This window comes from Rhinoraja longicauda, chromosome 5 (assembly GCF_053455715.1).
Source record: "Rhinoraja longicauda isolate Sanriku21f chromosome 5, sRhiLon1.1, whole genome shotgun sequence".
Lineage (NCBI taxonomy): Eukaryota > Metazoa > Chordata > Chondrichthyes > Rajiformes > Arhynchobatidae > Rhinoraja > Rhinoraja longicauda.
In genome coordinates this window covers 2,732,701-2,760,203 of record NC_135957.1, presented here as the reverse complement: position 1 = coordinate 2,760,203, position 27,503 = coordinate 2,732,701, and the positions used below count along the sequence as shown (strand labels likewise).

General features: G+C 51.3%; 1 protein-coding gene across 1 annotated transcript; it reads right to left on the bottom strand.

Annotated features, from left to right (window-relative positions):
* fosl2 (FOS like 2, AP-1 transcription factor subunit) lies at positions 1 to 27,503 on the bottom strand. The gene is given in 4 exon segments (XM_078398784.1): positions 1 to 486; positions 489 to 576; positions 7,941 to 8,048; positions 27,255 to 27,503. Coding segments are annotated over 4 exon segments (858 nt in total). The 5' UTR covers positions 27,492 to 27,503; the 3' UTR covers positions 1 to 61.

Below are 27,503 nucleotides of genomic sequence, written 5' to 3'. Positions count from 1 at the left end.
GGGAGGTCCAGTGTCCACCCAGGTGCTGGTGAATGTCCAGAGGCAGGGAGGGAGGGAGGACTCAGAGTGCCAGCAAGGTTGGCGAGTTGAGCGAGTCTGATGACTGGTCTCCGCTGCTGCTGCTCCTCCGGTGGGCTTTGGAGCAGGACTCCGATGGGGAGTCTTGATCCATCCCGGGCACGTTGGGGTAGGTGAAGACCAGGCTGGGCGGGCAGGGGGTGATGCTGGGAGCTGGGGTGCAGGCCGCCACCACCGGGGTGTTGAGCGGCTCCGCGTCGGAGTAGAAGGCGCCGGCGATGCTGATGTCCGTCACGGGCTTGATGACCGAGCGCTGGGTCCTGGCGAGCTTGGCCTTGCCCTCCGCCGGCTCCTGCTTCACCACCACCGACGGCTCCGCGGGCCGGGCCGCACGAGGGTCCACCCCCTGCCGTCGCCCACGCCCCTCGCCGCCGCCGGCCGCCATCTTGCAGATGGGCTTGTGGGCACCAGCATGAACTCCAGCTTCTCCTTCTCCTTCTGCAGCACGGCTATCTCCTTCTGCAGCGTCGACTTCTCCTCCTCCAGCTTCTCCGTCTCCTGGGGGGAGGGAGGGGGAGAGAAATGAGAGAGGGAGGGAGGGAGGGAGGGAGGGGGAGAGAAATGAGAGAAATGAGAGAGGGAGGGAGGGAGGGAGGGAGGGGGAGAGAAATGAGAGAGGGAGGGAGAGGGAGGGGGAGAAATGAGAGAGGGAGGGAGAGGGAGGGGGAGAAATGAGAGAGGGAGGGAGAGGGAGGGGGAGAAATGAGAGAGGGAGGGAGAGGGAGGGGGAGAAATGAGAGAGGGAGGGAGAGGGAGGGGGAGAAAGAGGGAGGGGGGAGAAATGAGAGAGGGAGGGAGAGGAGGGAGATGGAGGGGAGGAGAGGGGGAGAGAGAGAGAGAGAGAGAGAGAGAGAGAGAGAGAGAGAGAGAGAGAGAAAAGAAAGGAGAGAGAGAGAGAGAGAGAAGAGGAGAGGAGAGGAGAGGAGAGGAGAGGAGAGGAGAGAGAGAGAGAGAGAGAGAGAGAGAGAGAGAGAGAGAGAGAGAGAGAGAGAGAGAGAGAGAGAGAGAGAGAGAGGGGAAACTTGCACTCCACCGATCGCTGACTAAAGCCCTCCCTCCCCTTCGTTGCCTGAGTGAGACAGCGCACAAATCAGACAATAGCCCCTCCATGTGCATTTCTTTCATTCATTGTTCTTTTATCTCTCTACATCATCGTCTATATCTCTCGTTGCCCTTATCCCTAACCAGTCTGAAGAATGGTCTCGACCTGAAACGTCACCCATTCCTTCTCTCCAGAGATGCTGCCTGTCCCGCTGCGTTACTCCAGCATTTTGTGTCTATCAATGTATACCAGTATCATCAGTTCCTTCCTAGACATCCCTCCATGATCCACTCGGGCAGCTTACAACTCAATGGTGTGAACATTGCTAATGGCTTGTTGGCCTTCATAACGAGAGGAGTTGAGTACAGGAGTAAAGAGGTCCTTCTACAGTTGTACAGGGGCCCTGGTGAGACCACACCTGGAGTATTGCGTGCAGTTTTGGTCTCCAAATTTGAAGAAGGACATCCTTGCTATTGAGGCAGTACAGCGTAGGTTCAACCAGGTTAATCCCCGGGATGGAGGGACTGTGATATGAGGAAAGATTGGAAAGACTCGGCTTGTGTTCACTGGAGTTTAGAAGGATGAGAGGGGATCTTATAGAAATGTATAAAATTATAAAAGGACTGGACAAGCTAGATGTAGGAAAAAAATTCCCAATGTTTGGGGAGTCCAGAACCAGGGGCCACAGTCTAGGAATAAAGGGGGAGGCCATTTAAAACTGAGGTGAGAAAAATCGTTTTCACCCAGAGAGTTGTGAATTTGTGGAATTCTCTGCCACAGAGGGAGTGGAGGCCAATTCACTGGATGAATTGAAAAGAGTGTTAGATAGAACTCTCGGGACTAGTGGAATCAAGGGATATGGGGAGAAGGCAGGCACGGGTTACTGATTGGGGATGATCAGCCATGAGCACAATGAATGGCGGTGCTGGCTCGAAGGGCCAAATGGCCTCCTCCTGCACCTATTTTCTATGTTTCTGTGTAACAGTGGCGCAGCGGGTAGAGTTGCTGCCTCACAGCGCCAGAGACCCGGGTTCCATCCCGACTACGGGTGCTGTCTGTACGGAGTTTGTACGTTCTCCCCGTGACCTGCGTGGGTTTTCTCCGGGTGCTCCAGTTTCCGCCCACACTCCAAAGACGTGCAGGTTTGTAGGTTAATTGGCTTGATGTAAAAAATTGTAAATTGTCCCTAGTGGGTGGGACAGTGTTAGTGTGCAGGGATCGCTGGTCGGCACGGACTTGGTGGGCTGAAGGGCCTGTTTCCATGCCCAACGAAATCTAACGAAATCATCGTATTAGCCGGTACAACATCCCGGGGGAGGGATGGAGATAGAGAGGGAAAGCAAGGGTCACTTGAAGTTGGAGAGGTCAATGTTCATACCGCTGGGGTGTAAGCTCCCCAAGCGAAATATGAGGTGCTGTTCCTCCAATTTGCGCTGGGCCTCACTCTGACAATGGAGGAGGCCCAGGACAGAAAGGTCAGACTGGGAATGGGAGGGGGGGTTGAAATGCTGAGCCACCGGGAGATCGGGTAGGTTGATGCGGACTGAGCGGAGATGCTGCCTGTCCCGCTGAGTTACACCAGTATTTTGTGTCTATCTTCCTGATGCAGTACATTTTTGTTTAAGGCCATGTTAAGACTCTCCATTCTCAAGAAGGCACCAGAAAGGAGGAGACTCTGGTGTACTGCCTCAGTATAATTTAATCTTCTTCCACTCTCGTACTTAAATATGATTGAGCCTGATTGAGTAAGATTTCTACTGAACTGAATGCAAACAAGGAATCTCCCTATATCTAGGTACTAGGGTTGCCAACTGTCCCGTATTTGCCGGTACAACATCTCGTATTGTGAGCTAAATTGGCTTGTCCCGTACGGGACCACCCTTGACCCTTGGAGGTTTGTGAGCAAAATTAGAGCACATGGTATTGGGGGGTAGGGGTGTTGACATGGATAGAGAATTGGTTGGCAGACAGGAAGCAAAGAGTAGAGATTCACGGGTCCTTTTCAGAATGGCAGGCAGTGACGGGCGGCACGGTTAGCGCAGCGGTAGAGTTGCTGCTTTACAGCGAATGCAGCGCCGGAGACTCAGGTTCGATCCTGACTACGGGTGCTGCACTGTAAGGAGTTTGTACGTTCTCCCCGTGACCTGCGTGGGTTTTCTCCGAGATCTTCGGTTTCCTCCCACACTCCAAAGACGTACAGGTATGTAGGTTAATTGGCTGGGTAAATGTAAAAATTGTCCCTAGTGGGTGTAGGATAGTGTTAATGTACGGGGATCACTGGGCGGCACGGACTTGGAGGGCCGAAAAGGCCTGTTTCCGGCTGTATATATATGATATGATATGATATGATACTAGTGGGGTACCGCAAGGCTCGGTGCTGGGACCGCAGCTATTTACAATATACATTAGTGATTTGGATGATGGAATTAGAAGTAACACTAGCAAGTAACACTAGCAGATGACACAAAGCTGGGTGGCAGTGTGAACTGTGAAGAGGATGTTAGGAGGTTGCAGGGTGACTTGGACAGGTTGAGTGAGTGGGCGGATGCATGGCAGATGCAGTATAATGTAAATAAATGTGAGGTTATCCACTTTGGCGGCAAAAATAAGGAGGCAGATTATTATCTCAATGGTGTCAGATTAGGTAAAGGGGAAGTGCAACGAGACCTGGGTGTCCTTGTGCACCAGTCACTGAATGTAAGCATGCAGGTACAGCAGGCAGTGAAGAAAGCTAATGGCATGTGGCCTTCATAACGAGAGGAGTTGAGTATAGGAGCAAAGAAGTCCTTCTGCAGTTGTATAGGGCCCTGGTGAGACCACATCTGGAGTATTATGTCCTAATTTGAGGAAGGACGTCCTTGCTATTGAGACAGTGCAGCATAGGTTTACTTGGTTAATCCCTGGGATGGAGGGACTGTCATACGAGGAAAGATTGGAAAGACTAAGCTTGTATTCACTGGGGTTTAGAAAGATGAGAGGGGATCTTTTGAGATGTATAAAATTATAAAAGGACTAGATAAGCTAGATGCAGGAAAATTGTTCCCAATGTTGGGGGAGTCCAGAAACAGGGGCCACAGTCTAAGAATAAAGTGGAGGCCATTTAAAACTGAGGTGAGAAGAAACTTTTTCACCCAGAGAGTTGTGAATTTGTGGAATTCTCTGCCACAGAGGGCAGTGGAGGCCAATTCACTGGATGAATTTAAAAGAGAGTTAGATAGAGCTCTAGGGGCTAGCGGAATCAAGGGATATGGGGAGAAGGCAGGCACGGGTTACTGATTGTGGATGATCAGCCATGATCACAATGAATGGCGGTGCTGGCTCGAAGGGCCGAAGGGCCTCCTCCTGCACCTATTTTCTATGTTTCTATCCTTTTTCTCCAGAGATGCTGTCTGTCCCGCTGAATTACCCCAGCACTTTGTGTCTAACAAGGACCCATAGAAACATCGAAAGTAAGTGCAGGAGTAGGCCATTCGGCCCTTCGAGCCAGCACCGCCATTCAATATGATCGTGGCTGATCATCCAAAGTCAGTACCCCGTTCCTGCTTTCTCCCCATATCCCTTAGCCCTAAGAGCTAAATCTAACTCTCTCTTGAAAACATCCAGTGAATCTGCCTCCACTGCCTTCTGTGGCAGAGAATCCCACAGATTCACAACTCTCTAGGTGAAAAAGTTTTTCCTAAATGGCCTACCCCTTATTCTTAAACTGTGTGACCCCTGGTTCTGGACTCGCTCCAAAATGGGGAACATTTTTCCTGCATCTAGCCTGTCCAATCCCTGAAGAATTTCACATGTTCTCCTCTCCTGCTTCTAAATTCCAGTGAAGTTTAGCTCAGTTGATCCATTCTTTCATCACATGTCAGTCCAGCCATCGGTGTATTCCAGCGTCAGCAGTTCCTTCCCACACAGGCTAGTGATATCACAGTAAAAGCAGGGCATTTTCTCATTCCAAGGACTTGGGTTTGGTTGGTCTGTTGACAGCTGGAGTATTAGGTGTGGTGATGTTCTTTTCAAAGAATTCTTGAGGTTAGAGATGATGACATCGTAGAGTTGCTGGCCAGAATGAGAACAGGATTGCTCAATGATCGACAAGCTTCCTCTTGCTAACTCCAGACAAAGAAGCCAACTGTTTCTCAATGTCCCTCCCCTGACCTGCCCCTGGTACAAGACCCTACACGTAAGTACTCAAGGCACACAATGTACATTTGGATTTCTCCTCTCAGGCACCCTCACGCCTATCCCTAACGAGGCACAGTGAGCATCTGGCAGTACCACCGCCTCCCAGCACCAGAGACACGGGTTCAATAGACAATAGACAGTAGGTGCAGGAGGAGGCCATTCGGCCCTTCGAGCCAACACCACCATTCAATCATCCACAATCAGTACCTCGTTCCTGCCTTCTCCCCATACCCCCTGACTCCGCTATCCTTAAGAGCTCTATCTAGCTCTCTCTTAAAATCATTCAGAGAATTGGCCTCCACTGCCTTCTGAGGCACAGAATTCCACAGATTCACAACTCTCTGACTGAAAAAGTTTTTCCTCATCTCCGTTCTAAATGGCCTACCCCTTATTCTTAAACTGTGGTCCCTGGTTCTGGACTCCCCCAACATTGGGAACATGTTTCCTGCCTCTAACGTGTCCCTTTGGTGGGAATGTGAGGAGAATTTAAAAACTGTTTAGTTTAGTTTAGAGATACAGCACGGAAACAGGCCCTTCAGCCCACCGGGTCCGCGCCGACCAGCGATCCCCGCACATTAACACTATCCTACACCCACTGGGGACAATTTTTACATTTGCACAGCCAATTAACCTACAAACCTGCACGTCTTTGGAGTGTGGGAGGAAACCGAAGATCTCGGAGAAAACCCACGCAGGTCACGGGGAGAACGTACAAACTCCGTCAGACGGCGCCCGTAGTCGGGATGGAACCCGAGTCTCCGGCGCTGCATTCGCTGTAAGGCAGCAACTCTACCGCTGCGCCACTGTGCCAACTTCTACACTAAATTCAGGAAGGTCACATCAGCTCAGGACCTTCATGGTGCATGGTAGGCCCTTGTGGAGTGTTGTAGAGCAGAGGGATCTTGGAGTATCAACACTTTTGTGTGGCGTAGCGGTAGAGTTGCTGCCTCACAGCGCCGGAGACCCGGGTTCCATCCTGACCACGGGTGCTGTCTGCACGGAGTTTGTACGTTCTCCCCGTGACCTGCGTGGGTTTCTACCGGGCGCTCCGGTTTCCTCCCGCACTCCAAAGACGTGCAGGTTTGTAGGTTAATTGGCTTCTGTAAATTTTCCTTAGTGTGTGTAGGATAGAACTAGTGTGAACGGGTGATTGTTGGATGACGCGGACTCAGTGGGCCGAAGGGCCTGTTTCCACGCTGTATCTCTAAACTTAAACTAAACTAAGAGAAATCAGGGCAGGACCTTCACAGCTCCTGGAAGGAGCCCTGGGAATTGTCGTGGAGCAACTCTTGGAGTGACAGAGAAGGGGAGCGACCCGACAAGTCTGAAGAAGGGTCTTGGGCCAAAACGTCACCCATTCCTTCGCTCCAGAGATGCTGCCTGACTTGCTGAGTTACTCCAGCATTTTGTGTCTACCTTCGTTGTAAACCAGCATCTGCTGTTCCTTCCTGCACATAGTTCCCTGAAAGTGGTGTCACAAGTAGAGAGGGTGCAGGCAAAGGCGTGTGGCATGCTGGTCTCCATCAGTCAGAGAAGTGGAGGCCAATTCTCTGAATGCATTCAAGAGAGAGCTAGATAGAGCTCTTAAGGATAGCGAAGTCAGGGGGTATGGGGAGAAGGCAGGAACGGGGTACTGATTGAGAATGATCAGCCACGATCACATTGAATGACGGTGCTGGCTCGAAGGGGCGAATGGCCTCCTCCTGCACCTATTGTCTATTTTCCACTGAGATATATACAGAACAGTACAACACCATCAACATAAATAAAATAAGAAAAAAAAAATATATATATATATATAGTATAAGAAAATAACTGCAGATGCTGGTACAAATCGAAGGTATTTATTTCACAAAATGCTGGAGTAATTCAGCAGGTCAGGCAGCATCTCAGGAGAGAAGGTATGGGTGACGTTTCGGGTCGAGACCCCTCTGCAGACAGATCAGAGATGCTGCCTGACCTGCTGAGTTACTCCAGCATTCTGAGAAATAAATATCTTCGATTTATACTTTTATACTGAAGATAGGCTCAAAACGCTGGAGTAGCTCAGCAGGTCAGGCAGCATCTCTGGAGAGAAGGAATGGGTGACGTTTCGGGTCGAGACCTGAAACGTCATATATATAACCTACAAAGCCCTCCATAACCTGGCCCCATCCTACCTGACCGACCTCCTCCACAGGCACACTCCCACCTGCACCCTCTGCTGCTGCCAATCTCCTATCCCCCCCCACATCCGGACCAAACTCTGATCCTGGGGGGACAGGGCTTTCTCCATCGCTGCTCCCACCCTATGGAACTCACTACCCTAAACCGTCAGAGACTCCTCCACACTCACCACATTCAAAACATCGCTGAAGTCTCACCTGTTCAGTACTGCCTTCAACCACTGAAGGTCACCTCACCTTCTGTCTCCTTTCTCTGTTCATTTATTTATTTACTTATTTATCTATTTATTCATTTACCTATGTTCTCAAAATCTCTGTAAAGCGTCTTTGAGTATATGAAAAGCGCTATATAAATAAAATGCATTATTATTATATATTTATATATATATATATATATATAGATATATATATATTTATTTATTTATTTTAAAAATATATATATATTTGAAGAATAATAAATATAATCCCATTGTACTTACTCCTTGAAGCTTCTCAGTGAGTTCTCGTCGTCTGTTCCGGCATTTGGCGGCCGCCAATTTATTTCTCTCTCGCCGTACTCTTCTCTTCTCCTCATCCTCTGGAGTGAGCTGATTGGCAAATAAAGAACGTGCGTTACTAACGGTTCAATGGTGCTCTGATTGTCCTGTGCGGTCGGCACGGTGGCGCAGCGGTAGAGTTGCCGGAGACCCGGGTTCCATCCCGACTGCGGGCGCTGTCCGTACGGAGTTTGTACGTTCTCCCCGTGACCTGCGTGGGTTTTCTCCGAGATCTTCGGTTTCCTCCCACACTCCAAAGACGTGCAGGTTTGTAGGTCAATTGGCTTGGTAAGTGTAAAAATTGTCCCCAGTGGGTGTAGGATTGTGTTAGTGTGCGGGGATCGCTGGTCGGCGCGGACCCGGTGGGCCGAAGGGCCTGTTTCCGCGCTGTATCTCTAAACTAAACTAAACATACAGGTTTGTAGGTTAATTGGCTTGGTGTAAATGTAAAATTGTTCCTTGTGTGTGGGGATCGCTGGTCGGTGTGGACCCGGTGGGCCGAAAGGGCCTGTTTCCGCGCTGTATCTCCAAACTATTCTAAACTAAACATGCTAAATGGTTACGCAGTAAAATATTGTTCCTTACAAACAGCGGAGTTCCCAACTGTGCATGAAAACCTTTGTCACCACCCTGTCTACCTGTGACACCACGTTCAGGGAACCATGCACCTGCACTCCGAGATCCCTCTGCTCTACGACACTCTCCAGGGCCCCAACATGCACTGCGAAGGTCCGGCCCTGATTTGACTTAGCTTCGTTTTTAGTTTAGAGATACAGCATGGGAACAGGTCCTTCGGCCCACTGAGTCCACGCCGACCAGCGATCCCCAGTACCAGTGCACACTAGCTCTATCCTATACTCTCCTAGGGGCAATTTACAGAGGCCAATTAACCTACAAACATCTTTGGAGCATGGGAGGAAGCCGGGGCACCGGGAGAAGGCCCACCCATTCATGGGGATAACGTACAAGCACCTCACAGCCAGCACGTAGTCAGGATCGAGCACTGGCCCATGCCGGCCAGCGATCCCCACACATTGCCACTATCCTACACATAGTGTTGCCAACTGTCCCATATTAGCCGGGACATCCCGTATTTTGGGCTGAATTGGTTTGTCCCACACGGGACCGCCCTTGTCCCGTATTAGGCCCGGACACTGTAGGCCCGGACACTGTAGGCCCAGGGGACGCTGTAGGCCCGGACACTGTAGGCCCGGACACTAAGGCCCGGACACTAAGGCCCGGACACTGTAGTCCGGGGGCCACTGTAGACCCGGACAGTGTAGGCCGGGCGCCGCCTACTGGAGGTTGCATAGCAACCCGCCTTCTGGCCCAGGCGGCCACCATTTGTGGAGCGGGAGCACATGTCCACTGGCTGGGTGAGGTCACGTGAGGCGGTGACGTCACCCTTTGTCCCTTATTTGGGAGTGAGGAAGTTGGCAACCATACCTACACACTGCAGACAATTTACATTCTTTGCAAGTGCTGGAGTAACTCAGCGGGTCAGGACCCTTCATCAGAGCTTCCTTGTTTCTACAGCCCGAGAGAATACCCTGCAGTTTACAGAAGCCAATTAACCTACAAACCTGCACGTCTTTGGAGTGTGGGAGGAAACCGAGGATTTCGGAGAAAACCCACGCAGGTCACGGTGAGAACGTACAAACTCCGTACAGACAGCACCCGTAGTCACGGTGGAACCCGGGTCTCTGGCGCTGTGAGGCAGCAACTCTACCGCTGCGCCACCAGTTGTTCCAGCACTTTGTGTATGAGTCCAGCTCTTAATTCTCAGTCCAGGGAGAGTCCTCTCTTTCCAAGTCTTCTTGCTGTTATGCGTTGCCCGGAACAATAACAGTGCTAGATTTGTCCTGTTTCTATGCTCTATCTACCACAGCGGGCAACACCCAACACTTGCCAGTGCCTGTTTCTGCTAAACTCTGGACAAATCTCTTCTCAAGAGTCCAATCTCCCCTTGCCAGCCTTAATCTAATGCTTTTACACCAGACTGTGAGGCATGAGAGGAAGATAGAAGACTCTGAGAGGAATAGATCGGGTAGACGCACAGAGTCTTTTGCCCTGAGTAGGGGAATCGAGGACCAGAGGACATAGATTCAAGGTGAAGGAGAAAAGATTTAATAGGGAACCGAGGGGTAACTTTTCCACACAGAGTGTGGTGGGTGTATGGAACAAGCTGCCAGAGGAGGTAGTTGAGGCTGGGACTATCCCATCGTTTAAGAAACAGTTGGACAGGTACATGGATAGGACAGGTTTGGAGGGATATGGACCAAACGCAGGCAGGTGGGACTAGTGTAGCTGGGACATTGTTGGCCGGTGTGGGCGAGTTGGGCCCGTTTCCACACTGTGTGAATCTACAACTCTAATAGAAGATATTTGGACAGGTACATGGATAGTGCAGGAAAAAAAAACTGCAGATGCTGGTTAAAATCGAAGGTAGACACACAATGCTGGAGTAACTCAGTGGGTCAGGCAACATCTCAGGAGAGAAGATGGAGCATCTCCTGAGATGCTGCATGACCCGCTGAGTTACTCCAGCATTGCGTGTCTAGGTACATGGATAGATTTTTTTTTTTAGATTTAGATTTAGAGATACAGCGCGGAAACAGGCCCTTCGGCCCACCGGGTCCGCGCCGACCAGCGATCCCCGCAAATTAACACTATCCTACACACACTAGGGACAATTTTTACATTTACCCAGTCAATTAACCTACAAACCTGCACGTCTTTGGAGTGTGGGAGAAAACCGAGGATCTCGGAGAAAACCCACGCAGGTCACGGGGAGAACGTACAAACTCCGTACAGACGGCGCCCGTAGTCAGGATCGAACCTGAGTCTCCGACGCTGCATTCGTTGTGAGGCAGCAACTCTACCGCTGCGCCACCGTGCCGCCATAGGACAGGTTTAAAAGGTTATGTTGCAAACGCAGGCAGCGGGGGACACGTGTAGATGGGGCATGTCGGTCGGCATGGGCAAGTTGGGCCGAAGGGCCTGTTTACAGGCTGTGTGACTCCAATAAAAATCCTCAAGTCCAGAGCTCATTGGAGAACAGACATAATGTTGGTAATGATAACAGTCCATGGTGATTACACAATGTACCCTGTCTGAACAGAATGTACAGTCAAGTGCACCCTGGGGAATTTCACATGTACACTGGGGAAATCTTTCCCAGGAATTTCACTGTGGAATGGCATGGATAAGGAATTAATTTTTCCAATGTTCAAATGTAGCTGTGCTGTAAGAATTTAGTTTAGTTTAGAGATACAGCGCGGAAACAGGCCCTTTCGGCCCACCGGGTCCGCGCCGACCAGCGATCCCCGCACACTAACACCATCCTACACCCACTAGGGACAATTCTTTTTACATTTATGCCAATTTAAGCCAATTAACCTACAAACGTGAACGTCTTTGGAGTGTGGGAGGAAACCGAGGATCTCGGAGAAAACCCACACAGGTCACGGGGAGAACGTACAAACTCAGTACAGACGGCGCCCGTAGTCGGGATGGAACCCGGGTCTCCGGCGCTGCATTCGCTTTAAAGGCGGCAACTCTACCGCTGCACCCATTGGAGGCGAGCCGAGGTTTTGCAAAGGAGTTGGCCCAACACTTAACCACGGCAGGGAATTCCCGCTCCCACTCTTTCACGCAGAGGGCGGTGGGTGTATGGAACGAGCTGCCGGACAAGGTAGTCGAGGAAGGGACGAGAGTTTAAAAGGCAGGCACAAAGTGCTGGAGTAACGCAACGGATCAGGAACGTTCATCAGATCTTGTTTCCACAGGCTGAGAGAATAGCCTGGATGGAACAAATCCGTCCGGCACGGTAGCACAGCGGTAGAGCTACTGCCTTACAGCGCCGGAGACCCTAAGTGTGAGGTTATCCACTTTGGTGGTAAGAATAGGATTCAGAGTATTATCTCAATGGTGTCAAGTTAGAAAAAGGGAATGTACAATTGGATCTGGGTGTCCCAGTGCATCAGTCACTGAAAGGAAGCATGCAGGTACAGCAGGCAGTGAAGAAAGCCAATGGAATGTTGGCCTTCATAACAAGAGGAGTTGAGTATAGGAGCAAAGAGGTCCTTCTACAGTTGTACAGGGCCCTAGTGAGACCGCACCTGGAGTACTGTGTGCAGTTTTGGTCTCCAAATTTGAGGAAGGATATTCTTGCTATTGAGGGCGTGCAGCGTAGGTTTACTAGGTTAATTCCCGGAATGGCGGGACTATCATATGTTGAAGGACTGGAGCGACTAGGCTTGTATACACTGGGATTTAGAAGGATGAGAGGAGATCTTATCAAAACGTATAAGATTATTAAGGGGTTGGACACGTTAGAGGCAGGAAACATGTTCCCGATGTTAGGGGAGTCCAGAACAAGAGGCCACAGTTTAAGAATAAGGGGTAGGCCATTTAGAACTGAGATGAGGAAAAACTTTTTCAGTCAGAGAGTTGTGAATCTGTGGAATTCTCTGCCTCAGAAGGCAGTGGAGGCCAATTCTCTGAATGCATTCAAGAGAGAGCTAGATAGAGCTCTTAAGGATAGCGGAGTCAGGGGGTATGGGGAGAAGGCAGGAACGGGGTACTGATTGAGAATGATCAGCCATGATCACATTGAATGGCGGTGCTGGCTCGAAGGGCCGAATGGCCTCCTCCTGCACCTATTGTCTATTGTCTATCCGTCCTCAGATATGGGGTCCAAATCTGCTGACAGTGCTCATAAATAATTTGTGATGCGGGACTTCAGGCTCGTGTCCTTCCTGCTCGCAGGCTCTGTTTCCCAGCAGAACGTTCTCCCACCGAGCCCAGAGGCACTAAACCCTAGTTACCAGCCACACCCATCCACAGCCACACATCCATCCTGATCAACAACAAAGCAGTCAGGTTTACAACAGGGACCACGCCAGGAGAGGTCGACCTTGCCCGCAATCAATGGGCGGTCACGGTGGCGCAGCGGTAGAGTTGCCGCCTTACAGCGAATGCAGCGCCGGAGACCCGGGTTCCATCCCGACTACGGGTGCTGTCTGTACGGAGTTTGTACGCCCTGGATAGTTTCCTGAATAACATAATGATCATAATGATCGTATTGTGGAGAATACTGCCCATATTGTGCCTGTTCTGAGGGACACCTTGTCATTGGAAAAGCAAACTATCTACAAAAGTCTGCATCTACATTTGCCTCAGCGGTAGAGTTGCCGCCTCACAGCGCCAGAGACCCGGGTTCCGTACCGGTTTGTAGGTTAATTGACTTGGTAAATGTAAAAATTATCCCTAGTGTGTGTAGGATAGTGTTAGTGTGCGGGGATCGCTGGGCGGCACGGACTCGGTGGGCCGAAGGGCCTGTTTCCGCGCTGTATCTCTAAACTAAACTGCAAGTTCAACATTAATCCCTGCACTGAGACGGTTTAAAGAGAGGAGAGCCGTTTAGTTTAGTTTAGTTTAGAGATACAGCGAGGAAACAGGCCCTTCGGCCCACCGAGTCCGCGCCGACCAGCGATCCCCGCACACTAACACTATCCTACACCCACTAGGAACAATTCTTTTTACATTTATGCCAATTTAAGCCAATTAACCTACAAACCTGCACGTCTTTGGAGTGTGGGAGGAAACCGAGGATCTCGGAGAAAACCCACGCAGGTCACGGGGAGAACGTACAAACTCCGTACAGACGGCGCCCGTAGTCAGGATGGAACCTGGGTCTCTGGGGCAGTGAGGCAGCAACTCTACCGCTGCGCCACCGTGCCGCCCCGACAAGGATTGTGGGAAAGGAATGGAATGATTTGGAGAAACAGATGTGAAAGTTCAGAGTTCATCGCTAAATTAAGCCCCAATGTCACAGTGTCTGGACCCTCGTAGATTCCACTACCCCCTCCCACTCTTCACTTCATCATAGAGTCATACAGTGTAGAGTCATACAGTGTGGAAACACGCCCTTTGGCCTACAGAGCATTCAGAAAGTATTCAGACCCCTTCACTTTTTCCACATTTTGTTACGTCACAGCCTTATTTTAAAATGGATTAAATTCTTTTTTTTAATCATCAATCTACACACAATACCCCATAATAAAAAAGTGAAAACAGGTCTTTAGAAATGTTTGCAAAGTAATTAAAAGGAAATAACTGAAATATCACATTTACATAAGTATTCAGACCCTTTACTCAGTACTTTATTGAGGCACCTTTGGCATCCATTACAGCCTCAAGTCTTCTTGGGCATGACGCTACAAGCTTGGCACACCTGTATTTGGGTCATTTCTCCCATTCTTCTCTGCAGATCCTCTCAAGCTCTGTCAGGTTGGATGGGGAGCAGCTATTTTCAGGTCCCTCCAGAGATGTTCGATCGGGTTCAAGTCCGGGCTCTGGCTGGGCCACTCAAGGACATTCACAGACTTGTCACAAAGCCACTCCTGTGTTGTCTTGGCTGTATGCTTAGGGTCGTTGTCCCGTTGGAAGGTGAACCTCCGCCCCAGTCTGAGGTCCAGAACTCTCTGGAGCAGGTTTTCATCAAGGATCTCTCTGTATTTTGCTCCGTTCATCTTTCCCTTGATCCTGACTAGTCTCCCAGTTCCTGCCGCTGAAAAACATTCCCACAGCATGATGCTGCCACCACCATGCTTCACCGTAGGTATGGTATTGGCCAGGTGATGAGCGGTGACGCTTGGCATTCAGGCCAAAGAGTTCAACCTTGGTTCCATCAGACCAGAGAATCTTGTTTCTCATGGTCTGAGTCCTTTCGGTGTCTTTTGGCAAACTCCAAGTGGGCTGTCGTGTGCCTTTTACTGAGGACTGGCTTCAGTCTGGCCACTCTACCATAAAAGCCTGATTGGTGGAGTGCTGCAGATATAGTTGTCCTTCTGGAAGGTTCTCCCATCTTCACAGAGGAACTCTGGAGCTCTGTCAGAGTGACCATCGGGTTCTTGGTCACCTCCCTGACCAAGGCCCTTCTCCCCCGATTACTCAGTTTGGCCGGGCGGCCAGCTCAATGAAGAGTCCTGGTGGTTGCAAAGTTCTTCCATTTAAGAATGACGGAGGCCACTGTGCTCTTCGGGACCTGCAATGCTGCAGAAATTGTTTTATACCCTTCCCCAGATCTGTGTCTCAACACAATCCTGTCTCGGAGGTCTACGGACAATTCCTTCGTCTTCATGGCTTGGTTTTTGCTCTAACATGCCCTGTCAACTGTGGGACCTTATATAGACAGGTGTATGCCTTTCCAAATCATGTCCAATCAATTTAATGTACCACTGGTGCACTCAAATGTAGAAACATCTCAAGGATAATCAATGGAACCAGGATGAATATAAGCTCAATTTTGAGTGTCATATCAAAGGGTCTGAATACTTATGTAAATGTGATATTTCAGTTATTTCTTTTTAATTACTCTGTAAAAATGTCTAAACACCTGTTTTCACTTTTTTATTATGGGGTATTGTGTGTAGATTGATGATTAAAAAAATGAATTTAATCCATTTTAAAATGAGGCAGTAACGTAACAAAATGTGCAAAAAGTGAAGGGGTGTGAATACTTTCTCAATGCTCTGTATGGTTATTTTCGCCCCCGAACCGCAGATTTATTTCATTTCTTGAGCTCAAGGGTTTGAGCTGTCATTTAAATGCACGCCTATGTTGAAATTTAATTTAGTTTAGTTTAGAGATACAGCGCGGAAACAGGCCCTTTCGGCCCACCGGGTCCGCGCCGACCAGCGATCCCCGCACACTAACATTGTCCTACACCCACTAGGGACAATCAGTACCCCGTTCCTGCCTTCTCCCCATACCCCCTGACTCTGCTATCCTTAAGAGCTCTATCTAGCTCCCTCTTGAAGTCATTCAGAGAATTGGTCTCCACTGCCTTCTGAGGCAGAGAATTCCACAGATTCACAACTCTCTGACTGAAAAAGTTTTTTCTCATCTCATTTCTAAATGGCCTACCCCTTATTCTTAAACAGTGGCCCCTTGTTCTGGAGTCCCCCAACATTAGGAACATGTTTCCTGCCTCTAACGTGTCCAACCCCTTAATAATCTTATACGTTTCGATAAGATCTCCTCTCATCCTTCTAAATTCCCGTGTATACAAGCCTAGTCACTCCAGTCTTTCAACATACGACAGTCCCACCATTCCGGGAATTAACCTAGTGAACCTACGCTGCACGCCCTCAATAGCAAGAATATCCTTCCTCAAATTTGGAGACCAAAACTGCACACAGTACTCCAGGTGCGGTCTCACTAGGGCCCTGTACAACTGTAGAAGGACCTCTTTGCTCCTATACTCAACTCCTCTTGTTATGAAGGCCAACATTCCATTGGCTTTCTTCACTGCCTGCTGTACCTGCATGCTTCCTTTCAGTGACTGATGCACTGGGACACCCAGATCCAATTGTACGTTCCCTTTTTCTAACTGCAGAAGGACCTCTTTGCTCCAATACTCAACTATACTCACATGGATATGCAGGGAATGGAGGGCAGAGGAGATCGGTTTATCTTGGCATCATGTACGGGCACAGACATGAAAGGTTTAGAGGGACAAGGGCCAAATGGGGGCAAGTGGGGCCAGAGTAGATGGAGTAGCTTGGTTGGCATGGACAAGTTGGGCCGAGGAGCCTGTTTGCACGCTGCATGACCGAGTTCAAGCCTGACCTGGCAACCATAAACCTTTGAGCTCTATCCTGCTTTTATTTCAGATTTTCAGCATCTACCATATTTTATTTGTTTTGAAAAATTAAATGAATGCACCAAAGCTCACCCCAACGAGAAATGGTTTTGTGGTAGCACCGAAATACCAGTCAACATTTGTTCCTAATTTCTTCTTCCCAGCTGTTATTAGGCAACTGAATGGGCCTCTCTCGAGAGGCCATCTACCTCACTGGAGACCCTTGAACTATCTTTAAACCGCACTTCATTGTTATATCTTGCACTGAAGACAGGCACACAATGCTGGAGTTACTCAGCTGGTCAGGCAGCATCTGTGGAGAGAAGGAATGGGTGATGTTTTGGGCTTACTCCAACTTCTGTCAGTCGTTAACCTGCACACAGCCCTGCTCTGGAAGAAATGCTGTCTAACTTTGGTGTAAACCAGCATCTGCAGTTCCTTCCTACACTAAATGTTGTACCCTTTATCAGGCAGCTGGGGAATAGTGTGGATGGGACATGTTGGCCGGAGTGGGCAAGTTGGGCCGAAGGGCCTGTTTCCACGCTGTATCACTCTATGTGAGCCAAATTAGTGCAAATTAGGGGGGTTATTCTTTATCTGTACACTGTGAACGGCTTGATTGTAATCACGTGTAGTCTTTTCTTTGACTGGATAGCACGCAAAAGCTTTTCACTGTACCTCGGTACACGTGACAATAATAAACTCAACTGAACTAAAATGTAGAGTGATGCAGCGTGGAAACAGGCCCTTCTGCCCAACTTGCCCAAACCGACCAACATGACCCACCTACACTAGTGCCACCTGCCCGCGCTTGGCCCGTATCTCTCCAAACCTGCCCTGTCTAACGGTGACAGACACAAAGAGGCGGGGCAACTCAGCGGGTCAGGCAGCATCTCTGGAGAAAAGGAATGGGTGATGTTTCTGGTCGAGTCCCTTCTTCAGACCGAAGAAGGGTCTCGACCCAAAACGTCGCCCATTCCCTCTCTCCCGAGGTGCTGCCCGTCCCGCTGAGTTACTCCAGCTTCTTTTTGTGTCTACCTTCGATTTAAAACCAGCATCGGCAGTTTTTCTTTTCCCTTACTGCTCGCCCACGAGATGGAACACGGCCATCTTGCGGCTGGAGATGGCGGGGGATGGGAGGGGGGGGGAGGGGGGAGACCTACCCTGCAGAAGCACGCCTGCTCCTGGTCGCTCTCGGGGCAGCAGTGATGGTGGCCATTGGGAACTCCGCAACCTGGGCCATGGTGCCCTGCCGGGTAGTGAAAGTGCAACGGCAAAGGCAGCTGGCCCTGGAAAATCTAAACAGGCACAGGAGGAGGGGGTGGAAGGGTGGGAGGACAAACAATCAACAACAGAGAGGGGGGAAAGAAAAGGATATATTAGGAACATTGAATGGTGCCCAATTGTCTATTGTCAAATCAACCCACCCTATACCTGAAAATCCAAGATGGCGCCCAAGCCAAGGGACTCTCTGTGTGTGTAAGAAAAAAAACTGCAGATGCTGGTTGTTTAAATCGAAGGTAGACACAAAATGCTGGAGTAACTCAGCGGGACAGGCAGCATCTCGGGAGAAATGTCTGAAGAAGGATCTCGACCCCAAACGTCACCCATTCCTTCCCTCCCGAGATTAGGGGTTGCCAACTATCGCACTCCCAAGTAAGGGACAAAAGGTGACGTCCCGCGCCCCACGTGACCTCACCCAGCCAGCGGCCAGGTGCTATCGCTCCACCAATGGGCGGCCGCCCGGGCCGGGAGGCATGTTGCTACGCAACCGTCGTTAGGCGCCCGGGCCTCCGGGCCTACACGGTCCAGAGCTAAAATGTTGGAAACCTAGAGTATTGGGAGCTAAACTGTTGGGACCTACAGTGTCCAGGCCTACAGCGTCGGGGCCTACAGCGTCGGGGCCTACAGCGTCCGGCCCTAGTGTCCGGGCCTGCAGTGTCGGAGCCTGCAGTGTCGGGGCCTACAGTGTCGGGGCCTGCAGTGTCGGGACCTGCAGTGTCGGGGCCCGCAGTGTCGGGGCCTGCAGTGTTGGGGCCTACAGCGTCCAGGCCTACAGCGTCGGGGGCCTACAGCATCGGGCCCTACAGCGTTGGGGGCTACAGTGTCGGGGCCTACAGTGTCGGGGCCTACAGCGCCCCTCGGACCTAATATGGGACAAGGGCGGTCCCGTACGAGACAAACTAATTTAGCCCAAAATACGGGATGTCCCGGCTAATATGAGACAGTTGGCAACCCTACCTGAGATGCTGCCTGACCCGCTGAGTTACTCCAGCATTTTGTGTCTATCTTCGACTCTCTGGTCTAGGCAGTGGATCTACAATCACTCATTGTAATCACTTCACTCTTTTAAACCTCTACTCCTGCAGCAGCATTTCTCACTATAACTACGCTCTCCTTAATCCATCTGTACACTGGGGATGGTTCGATTGCAATCCTGCGTTGTCTTTCCGCTGACTGGTTAGCACGCAACAAAACAGCTTTTCACTCTACCTTGGTACCCGTGACCATAAACGAAACTCAACTAAACCTGGAAGTCCTCCACCATTCCAACGGACAAAATATTTCTTGGAGTCTAGTTACGCAACCTGGTTGGGGAAAGGGGAAGCTCTCAGTTTCCATCCATTGCAGGCATGATCCGTGGGATTAATATCCTGAAACTCTACACATGCACTGTAAAAAAGCATTTTATTGGGATGTATCACAGCTTGGTTTGGGAACAGCTCCATCCAAGACCGCAAGAAATTGCAAAGAGTTGCGTACGCAGCCCAGACCATCACACAAACCAACCTCCCTTCCACTGACTCCATCTACACCTCACGCTGCCTCGGCAAGGCCAGCAGCCCAGACCGTCACACAAACCAACCTCCCTTCCACTGACTCCATCTACACCTCACGCTGCCTCGGCAAGGCCAGCAGCATCATCAAGGACCAGTCTCACCCCGGCCACTCCCCCTTCTCCCCTCTCCCATCAGGCAAAAGGTACAGAAGTGTGAAAACGCACACCTCCAGATTCAGGGGCAGTTGCCATGTGGTGGGTGTATGGAACGAGCTGCCAGAGGAGGTAGTTGAGGCAGATACTATAACAACATTTAAAAGACCTGTGGACAGGTACATGGATAGGAAAGGTCGAGGGGGATATGGGGCAGGTGCGGGCAAATGGGGCTTGCTTGGAAGGGGCATTTTGGTCAGCATGGGGTCGTTGGGCCGAAGGGCCTGTTTCCGTGCTGTATCACTCTATAACTATGACACTCAGTTCTCACACACTACTTCCTGGCTCAGAGCTCACGATCGCCCCCTCACGCTCACCTTCTCATACTCACTCACTCACACGCTCATTCTCTCACACACTAGGGTTGTCAAAGTTTTCACTCCCAAATAAGGGACAAAAAAAGGTGACCTCACCCAGCCAGCGGCCGTGTGTTCCCGCTCCACTAATGGCGGCCGCCCGGGCCGGGAAGCGGGTTGCTTCGCAACCCTCAGGCCTATTCTGTCCGGCCTACAGCGCCCCCCCAGGCCTACAATGTCCAGGCCTACAGCGGGCCCCAGGCCTACAGTGTCCGGGCCTACAGTGTCTGGGCCTACAGCAGGCCCCGGGCCTACAGTGTCTGGGCCTACAGCGGGCCCCGGGCCTACAGTGTCTGGGCTACAGCGGGCCCCGGGCCTACAACGTTTGGGCCAACAGCGCCGTCTGGGCCTAATACGGGACAAGGGCAGTCCCTATGGGACAAACCAATTTAGCCCAATATACGGGATGTCCCAGCTAATACGGTACAGTTGGCAACACTAATACACGCTCACACACACAGTTTGACCTTGACACGACCTGTACATTGCGTTACAGTCTACCAGTGACAAGCTAACTCTTGTAAAATACCTCATTTTAAAAAACCAACCGCACCCCCGCCTTGTTAGAACATACCTAAACATTTTGCAAGGCCTTCTTATTAAAGGATTAGCAACTCAGCCAATTCCCAGCAGATTGCATTATCAGTTATTACTTTACGTCATTGGCAACTCAACCTCATATCCCCGTGCCTATTATCCATCCACCCTGGTTATTTAGCACCATTCTGCTGGCAATACTGTTTGCCAACAAGTTGGTCTTCGGTGGGAATTGGCTGGGAATGGAAAGGCAGCAGATAAATTACTGCTTGGATATTATATTTAGTCTCATATTCCACGGTTGGGGGGTCAAGTTGGTGCAGCGGTAGAGTTGCTGCCTTACAGCGAATGCAGCGCCGGAGACCCGGGTTCGATCCCGACTACGGGCGCTGTCTGTACGGAGTTTGTACGTTCTTCCCGTGACCTGCGTGGGTTTTCTCCGAGATCTTCGGTTTCCTCCCACACTCCAAAGACGTGCAGGCTTGTTGGTTAATTGGCTAGGTAAATGTAAATCATCCCTAGTGGGTGTTGGATAGTGTTAGTGTGTGGGGATCGCTGATCGGCGCGGACCCGGTGGGCTTGTTTCTGGGCTGAATCGATAAAAACTAAAACTAAATTCCACATGGGTAGCGTATAACACGATGGAAGCAGTAGTAACTTCTCCAATGTTAGATAAAACCACTCCCAATTTCGTCCCCCCTCACTTCCCCTTGCTCCATTAACCCTCTCCACCCCTTTCCCATCCCATCCCCTACCATCTCCATTCCTTCCTCTGCCTTCATCTTTCACTCCTCTCCTAGGAGTGAAACGTGAGTAAAGAGGTCCTTCCGCAGTTGTACAGGGCCCAGATGAGACCACACCTGGAGTATAATGTGCAGTTTTGGTCTCCCAATTTGAGGAAGGACATCCTGGCTATTGAGGCAGTGCAGCGCAGGTTCACCAGGTTAATCCCCGGGATGGCGGGACTGTCATATGAGGAAAGATTGGAAAGACTGGGCTTGTATTCACTGGAGTTTAGAAGGATGAGAGGGGGTCTTATAGAGACGTATAAAATTATAAAAGGACTGGACAAGCTAGATACAGGAAAAAATGTTCCCAATGTTGGGGGAGTCCAGAACCGGGGGGCCACACAGTCTGAGAATAAAGGGGAGGCCATTTAAAACTGAGGTGAGAAGAAACTCTTTCACCCAGAGAGTTGTGAATGTGTGGAATTGTCTGCCACAGAGGGCAGTGGAGGCCAATTCACTGGATGAATTTAAGAGAGAGTTAGATGGAGCTCTAGGGGCTAGCGGAATCAAGGGATACGGGGAGAAGGCAGGCACGGGTTACTGATTGTGGATGATCAGCCATGATCACATTGAATGGCGGTGCTGGCTCGAAGGGCCGAATGGCCTCCTCCTGCACCTATTGTCTATGTTTCCTCTCCTTATCTGTCGCCCTTTTGTCCCCTTTTCATCTCTGGCCTTTGTCACTTATTACTCCGTCCATCTGCCAATTAACCTGCCCCCCCCCCTCACCTCTCTCTACCGTCTGAAGAAGGGTCTCGACCCGAAACGTCACCCATCCATGTTCCCCAGAGATGCTGCCTGACCCGCTGAGTTACTCCAGCACTCTGTGAAACGTCACCCATCCATGTTCTCCAGAGATGCTGCCTGACCCGCTGAGTTACTCCAGCACTCTGTGAAACGTCACCCATCCATGTTCCCCAGAGATGCTGCCTGACCCGGTGAGTTACTCCAGCACTTTGTGTCGGCCCACCTATTGCTTGCCAGGGATTATCCCTCTCCCTCCACCTTTCAGTTCCATCCCTCCCTCTATCCCTCCCTCCACCTATTCCACTTTCTCATCCACTCCCTGCACACCAGGGAGCAATTTTACAAAGGGCCGATCAACCTGCAAACCCTCCCTGCAAGTCTTTGAGTGATGCGGGCAGGAACCGGAGCACCCGGGGGAGACCCCCACGATCACAGGGAGAGCATGCACCCTCTACACACCCACACACACACACAGCACCCATGGTCGGGATGGAACCCGGGTCTCAGGCAGCAGCCAGAGATGTCAGGGAGGACTAGGGTTGTGCGGAGGAGTGTGACAGATTTACCAGCTTTGCATTCTCCCTGTAGAGTCACTGATAGGCTTGTATACACTGGAATTTAGAAGGATGAGAGGAGATCTTATCGAAACGTATAAGATTATTAAGGGGTTGGACACGTTAGAGGCAGGAAACATGTTCCCAATGTTGGGGTAGTACAGAACAAGGGGCCACACAGTTTAAGAATAAGGGGGTAGGCTATTTAGAACTGAGATGAGGAAAAACTTTTCAGTCAGAGTTGTGAATCTGTGGAATTCTCTGCCTCAGAAGGCAGTGGAGGCCAATTCTCTGAATGCATTCAAGAGAGAGCTAGATAGAGCTCTTAAGGATAGCGGAGTCAGGGGGTATGGGGAGAAGGTAGGAACGGGGTACTGATTGAGAATGATCAGCCATGATCACATTGAATGGCGGTGCTGGCTCAAAGGGCCGAATGGCCTCCTCCTGCACCTATTGTCTATTGTCTGATCACATAAGTCCCTCATTAAATAGGTATACCTCCCTTAATTAGCGGGCACATTCAACAGTGAGGTGTCTCTTGGCAAACCATCACACATCCCTGTGGCAGGCTGAGCAGTGAATTGTGTTTCGGGCAGGTTTAGGATGTGTACCTGCACTGATCACATACTTGCACAGGCAAAGACCTTTCCTCCCGTCATTTCTCAGTCACCTCAATCCAGTTTACTTTAGTTTAGAGATACAGCGTGGAAACAGGCCCTTCGGCCCACTGGGTCCGCGCCGACCAGCGATCCCCGCACATTAACACCATCCTACACCCACTGGGGACAATTTTCGTTACGTTTACACCAAGCCAATTAACCTACAAACCTGTACGTCTTTGGAGGAAACCGAAGATCTCGGAGAAAACCCACGCAGGTCACGGGGAGAACATACAAACTCCGTACAGACGGCACCTGTAGTCGGGATGGAACCCGGGTCTCCGGCGCTGCATTCGCTGTAAGGCGGCAACTCTACCGCTGCGCCACCGTGACCGTCCAGTGCTGCGATAGGATTTAACAGGGTGATTTCTTTTGACACAATCCCCACAAGACAGGAGGCCATTTGGCCCATTGGGTCCATGCTGTCATCCCATCAGTCCGTCACTTATTTCTGACGGTGTGATTAGCAGCAACAATCGGCACGGTGGCGCAGCGGTAGAGTTGCTGCCTTACAGCATTTGCAGCGCCGGAGGCCCGGGTTCCATCCCGACGACATCCCGACATTTGAGATCCTAGTGACAATGTATTTGCTTCAATAATTACTCTTTCAACGCTTGCCAAGTGTTGTGAAATTTCAAGGGAAGAACACACGCATGCACACGTGCAGGCACGCACAAACGCACTACCCCTCCCACTCTCCCTGTTACACCCACCCCCTCTGACCCGTCAAACATCGTTTGTCGGCACTGGGCCTGCACTCGCTGGGGTTTAGAAGGACGAGGGGGGACCCCATTGAAATGTACAGAATAGTGAGCGGCCTGGATAGAGTGGGTGTGGAGAGGATGTTTCCACTAGTGGGAGAGTCTAGGACCAGAGGGCACAGCCTCAGAATTAAAGGACGTTCCTTTAGGAAGGAGATGAGGAGGAATTTCTTTAGTCAGAGGGTGGTGAATCTGTGGAATTCTTTGCCACAGAAGGCTGTGGAGGCCAAGTCAGTGGATATTTTTAAGGTGGAGATAGATAGATTCTTGATTAGGTTATGGGGAGAAGGCAGGAGAATGGGGTTAGGTGGGAGAGATAGATCAGCCACGATTGAATGGCGGAGTAGACCTGATGGGCCGAATGGCCTAATTCTGCTCCTATCATTTATGACCTTAAGAACCCCTCCCCTCACCCCCCTAACCTGGGGACTGAAGCAATATATAGTATCCTGAGAGTCATACAGTGCGGAGGAAGGCCCTTCGGCCCAACTTGCCCGTGCTGGCCAACACGCCCCATCTTAACATCTGGAGGTGGACGGGCCAGTGTGTAATGGCGACAATAAAACACGGCCAGTGTAGGATTAGTGTGAGTGAGCACTTCATGGTCAGCACGGACTTGCTGGGCTGAAGGACCTGTCTCCATGTTATAGGATGACTGGACCGTCACAGAGCCAGCAACGAAGTGGAGGTAGAACAGAGCACAGTACAGCACGGTAACAGGCCCTTCGGCCCGCAGTGTCCATGCTGAACACAATGCCAAGACACACCAATCTTAACTGCCTGGACATTCCAAAGACATGTAGGTTTGTAGGTTAATTGGCCCCTTGTAAATCGCCCCTGGTGTGCAGGGATTGCATGTGAAGGTGGCGTAACATACAACTAGTGTGAACGTGTGGTCGATGGTCAGTGTGGACCCGGTGGGCCCATGGGCCACTTTCCATGTTATATCTAGGGTTGCCAACTGTCCCGTATTAGCCGGGACATCCCGTATTTTGGGCTAAATTTGTTTGTCCCGTAAGGGACCGCCCTTGTCCCGTATTAGGCCCGGGGGCCGCTGTAGGCCCGTACACTGTAGGCCCAGGGGCCGCTGTAGGCCCGGACACTGTAGGCCCAGGGGCCGCTGTAGGCCCGGACACTGTAGGCCCAGGGGCCGCTGTACACTGTAGGCCCGGACACTGTGGGCCCGAGGGCCGCTGTAGGCCATGGGGCCGCTGAAGGCCCTTACACTGTAGGCCCAGGGGCCATTGTAGGCCCGTACATTGTAGGCCCAGGTCCGGACATTGTAGGCCATGGGGCCGCTGTAGGCCCGTACATTGTAGGCCCAGGGGCCGCTGTAGGCCCGTACACTGTAGGCCCGGACAATGTGGGCCCGGGGGCCGCTGTAGGCCATGGGGCCGCTGAAGGCCCTTACACTGTAGGCCCAGAGGCCATTGTAGGCCCGTACATTGTAGGCCCAGGGGCCGCTGTAGGTCCAGACATTGTAGGCCATGGGGCCGCTGTAGGCCCGTACATTGTAGGCCCAGGGGCCGCTGTAGGCCCGTACACTGTAGGCCCGGACAATGTGGGCCCGGGGGCCGCTGTGGGCCCGGGGGCCGCTGTAGGCCCGGACACTGTAGGCCCAGGGGCCGCTGTAGGCCCGGGGGCCACTGTAGGCCTGGACACTGTAGGCCCGGACACTGTAGGCCCAGACAGTGTAGGCTAATGGAGTGTGTTCGGGGAGCGGGGCCGAGTGTGTTCACCTAACGGAGGCTACATAGCAACCCGCCTCCCAGCCCGGGCGGCCGCCATTGGAGGAGTGGGAGCACGTGGCCTCTGGCTGGGTGAGGTCATGTGGGGCGCGGGTCGGTGACGTCACCTTGTCCCTTATTTGGGAGTGAGATAGTTGGCAACCCCTAGTTGTATCTCGAAACAGAACTAGAACAACTAGAACTAATCCATATCACCTCCCATTCCCATCCAAAAGCCTCTTAAAGGCCACTATCGTATCTGCCTCCAACATCACCACCCCGGGCAATGCTTTCCAGGCCCCCACCATCCTCTGTGTAAGAAAACTTGCACCAGCCCAAGGTGGTGCAGCGGTAGAGTTGCTGCCTTACAGCGAATGCAGCGCCGGAGACTCAGGTTCCATCCCGACTACGGGTGCCGTCTGTACGGAGTTTGTATGTTTCCCCGTGACCTGTGTGGGTTTTCTCCGAGATCTTCGTTTTCCTCCCACACTCCAAAGACGTACAGGTTTGTAGGTTAATTGGCTTGGTGTATGTGTAACAATTGTCCCTAGTGTGTGTGGGATAGTGTTAGTGTGCGGGGATCGCTGGGCGGCACGTTGCATCTCTAAACTAAACTACGCCTCTCCATTATAGTTTCCCCCTCTCACCTTAAAGCCACGCCCTCTAGTGTTCAACATCTTCACCCTCGGGATAAAAGTTCTGCCTGTCCCCTGCAACCGCAACACCTGTCCCTTTACCTCCCCCCTCGACTCCATCCAAGGACCCAAACAGTCTTTCCAGGTGAGACAGAGGTTCACCTGCACCTCCTCCAACCTCATCGACTGTATCCGCTGCTCTAGATGTCAACTTCTCTACATCGGCGAGACCAAGCGCAGGCTCGGCGATCGTTTCGCTCAACACCTGCGCTCAGTCCGACTCAACCAACCTGATCTCCCGGTGGCTGAGCACTTCAACTCCCCCTCCCACTCCCAGTCTGACCTTTCTGTCCTGGGCCTCCTCCATTGTCAGAGTGAGGCCCAGCGCAAACTGGAGGAACAGCATCTCATATTTCGCCTGGGCAGCTTACACCCCAGCGGTATGAACATTGACTTCTCTAACTTCAGGTAGTTCCTCTGTCCCTCTCTCTCCATCCCCTCCCCTTCCCAGTTCTCCCACTAGTCTTCCTGTCTCCGACTACAACCTATCTCTGTCCCGCTCCCTCCTGACATCAGTCTGAAGAAGGGTCTCAACCCGAAATGTCGCCCATTCCTTCTCTCTCTCGAGATGCTGCCTGACCCGCTGAGTTACTCCAGCACTCTGTGAAACGTCACCCATCCATGTTCTCCAGAGATGCTGCCTGACCCGCTGAGTTACTCCAGCATTTAGTGTCCATCTTCTGACTGTCTCCCCCGTCTGTCCCTCCCGTAATGTCTTTCCAGACGACATGGAGACAGATGAACATGATAATAACGACAGAGGGCGGGAGGACATTAGACAGGCGTCTCACCTGGTCGTCTCTCTTCCTTCGGCCCCCGGTCTCGCCGATGGTTTTGATGACCCCGGGCCGGTGCAGGGTGGTGGAGGAGGGCGAGGGGATGGAGGCCCCCGTGAGGTGGTAGGGGTGAGACCTGGTGTAGGGGCTGGACATGGAGGTGATGACTGTGGGCTGCACCATCCACTGCAGGTCCTGACTGGTGGTGATGGCAGTGATGGTCGGAACAAAGGCACTGCTGGAGCCCGGCATGTCCACACGGTA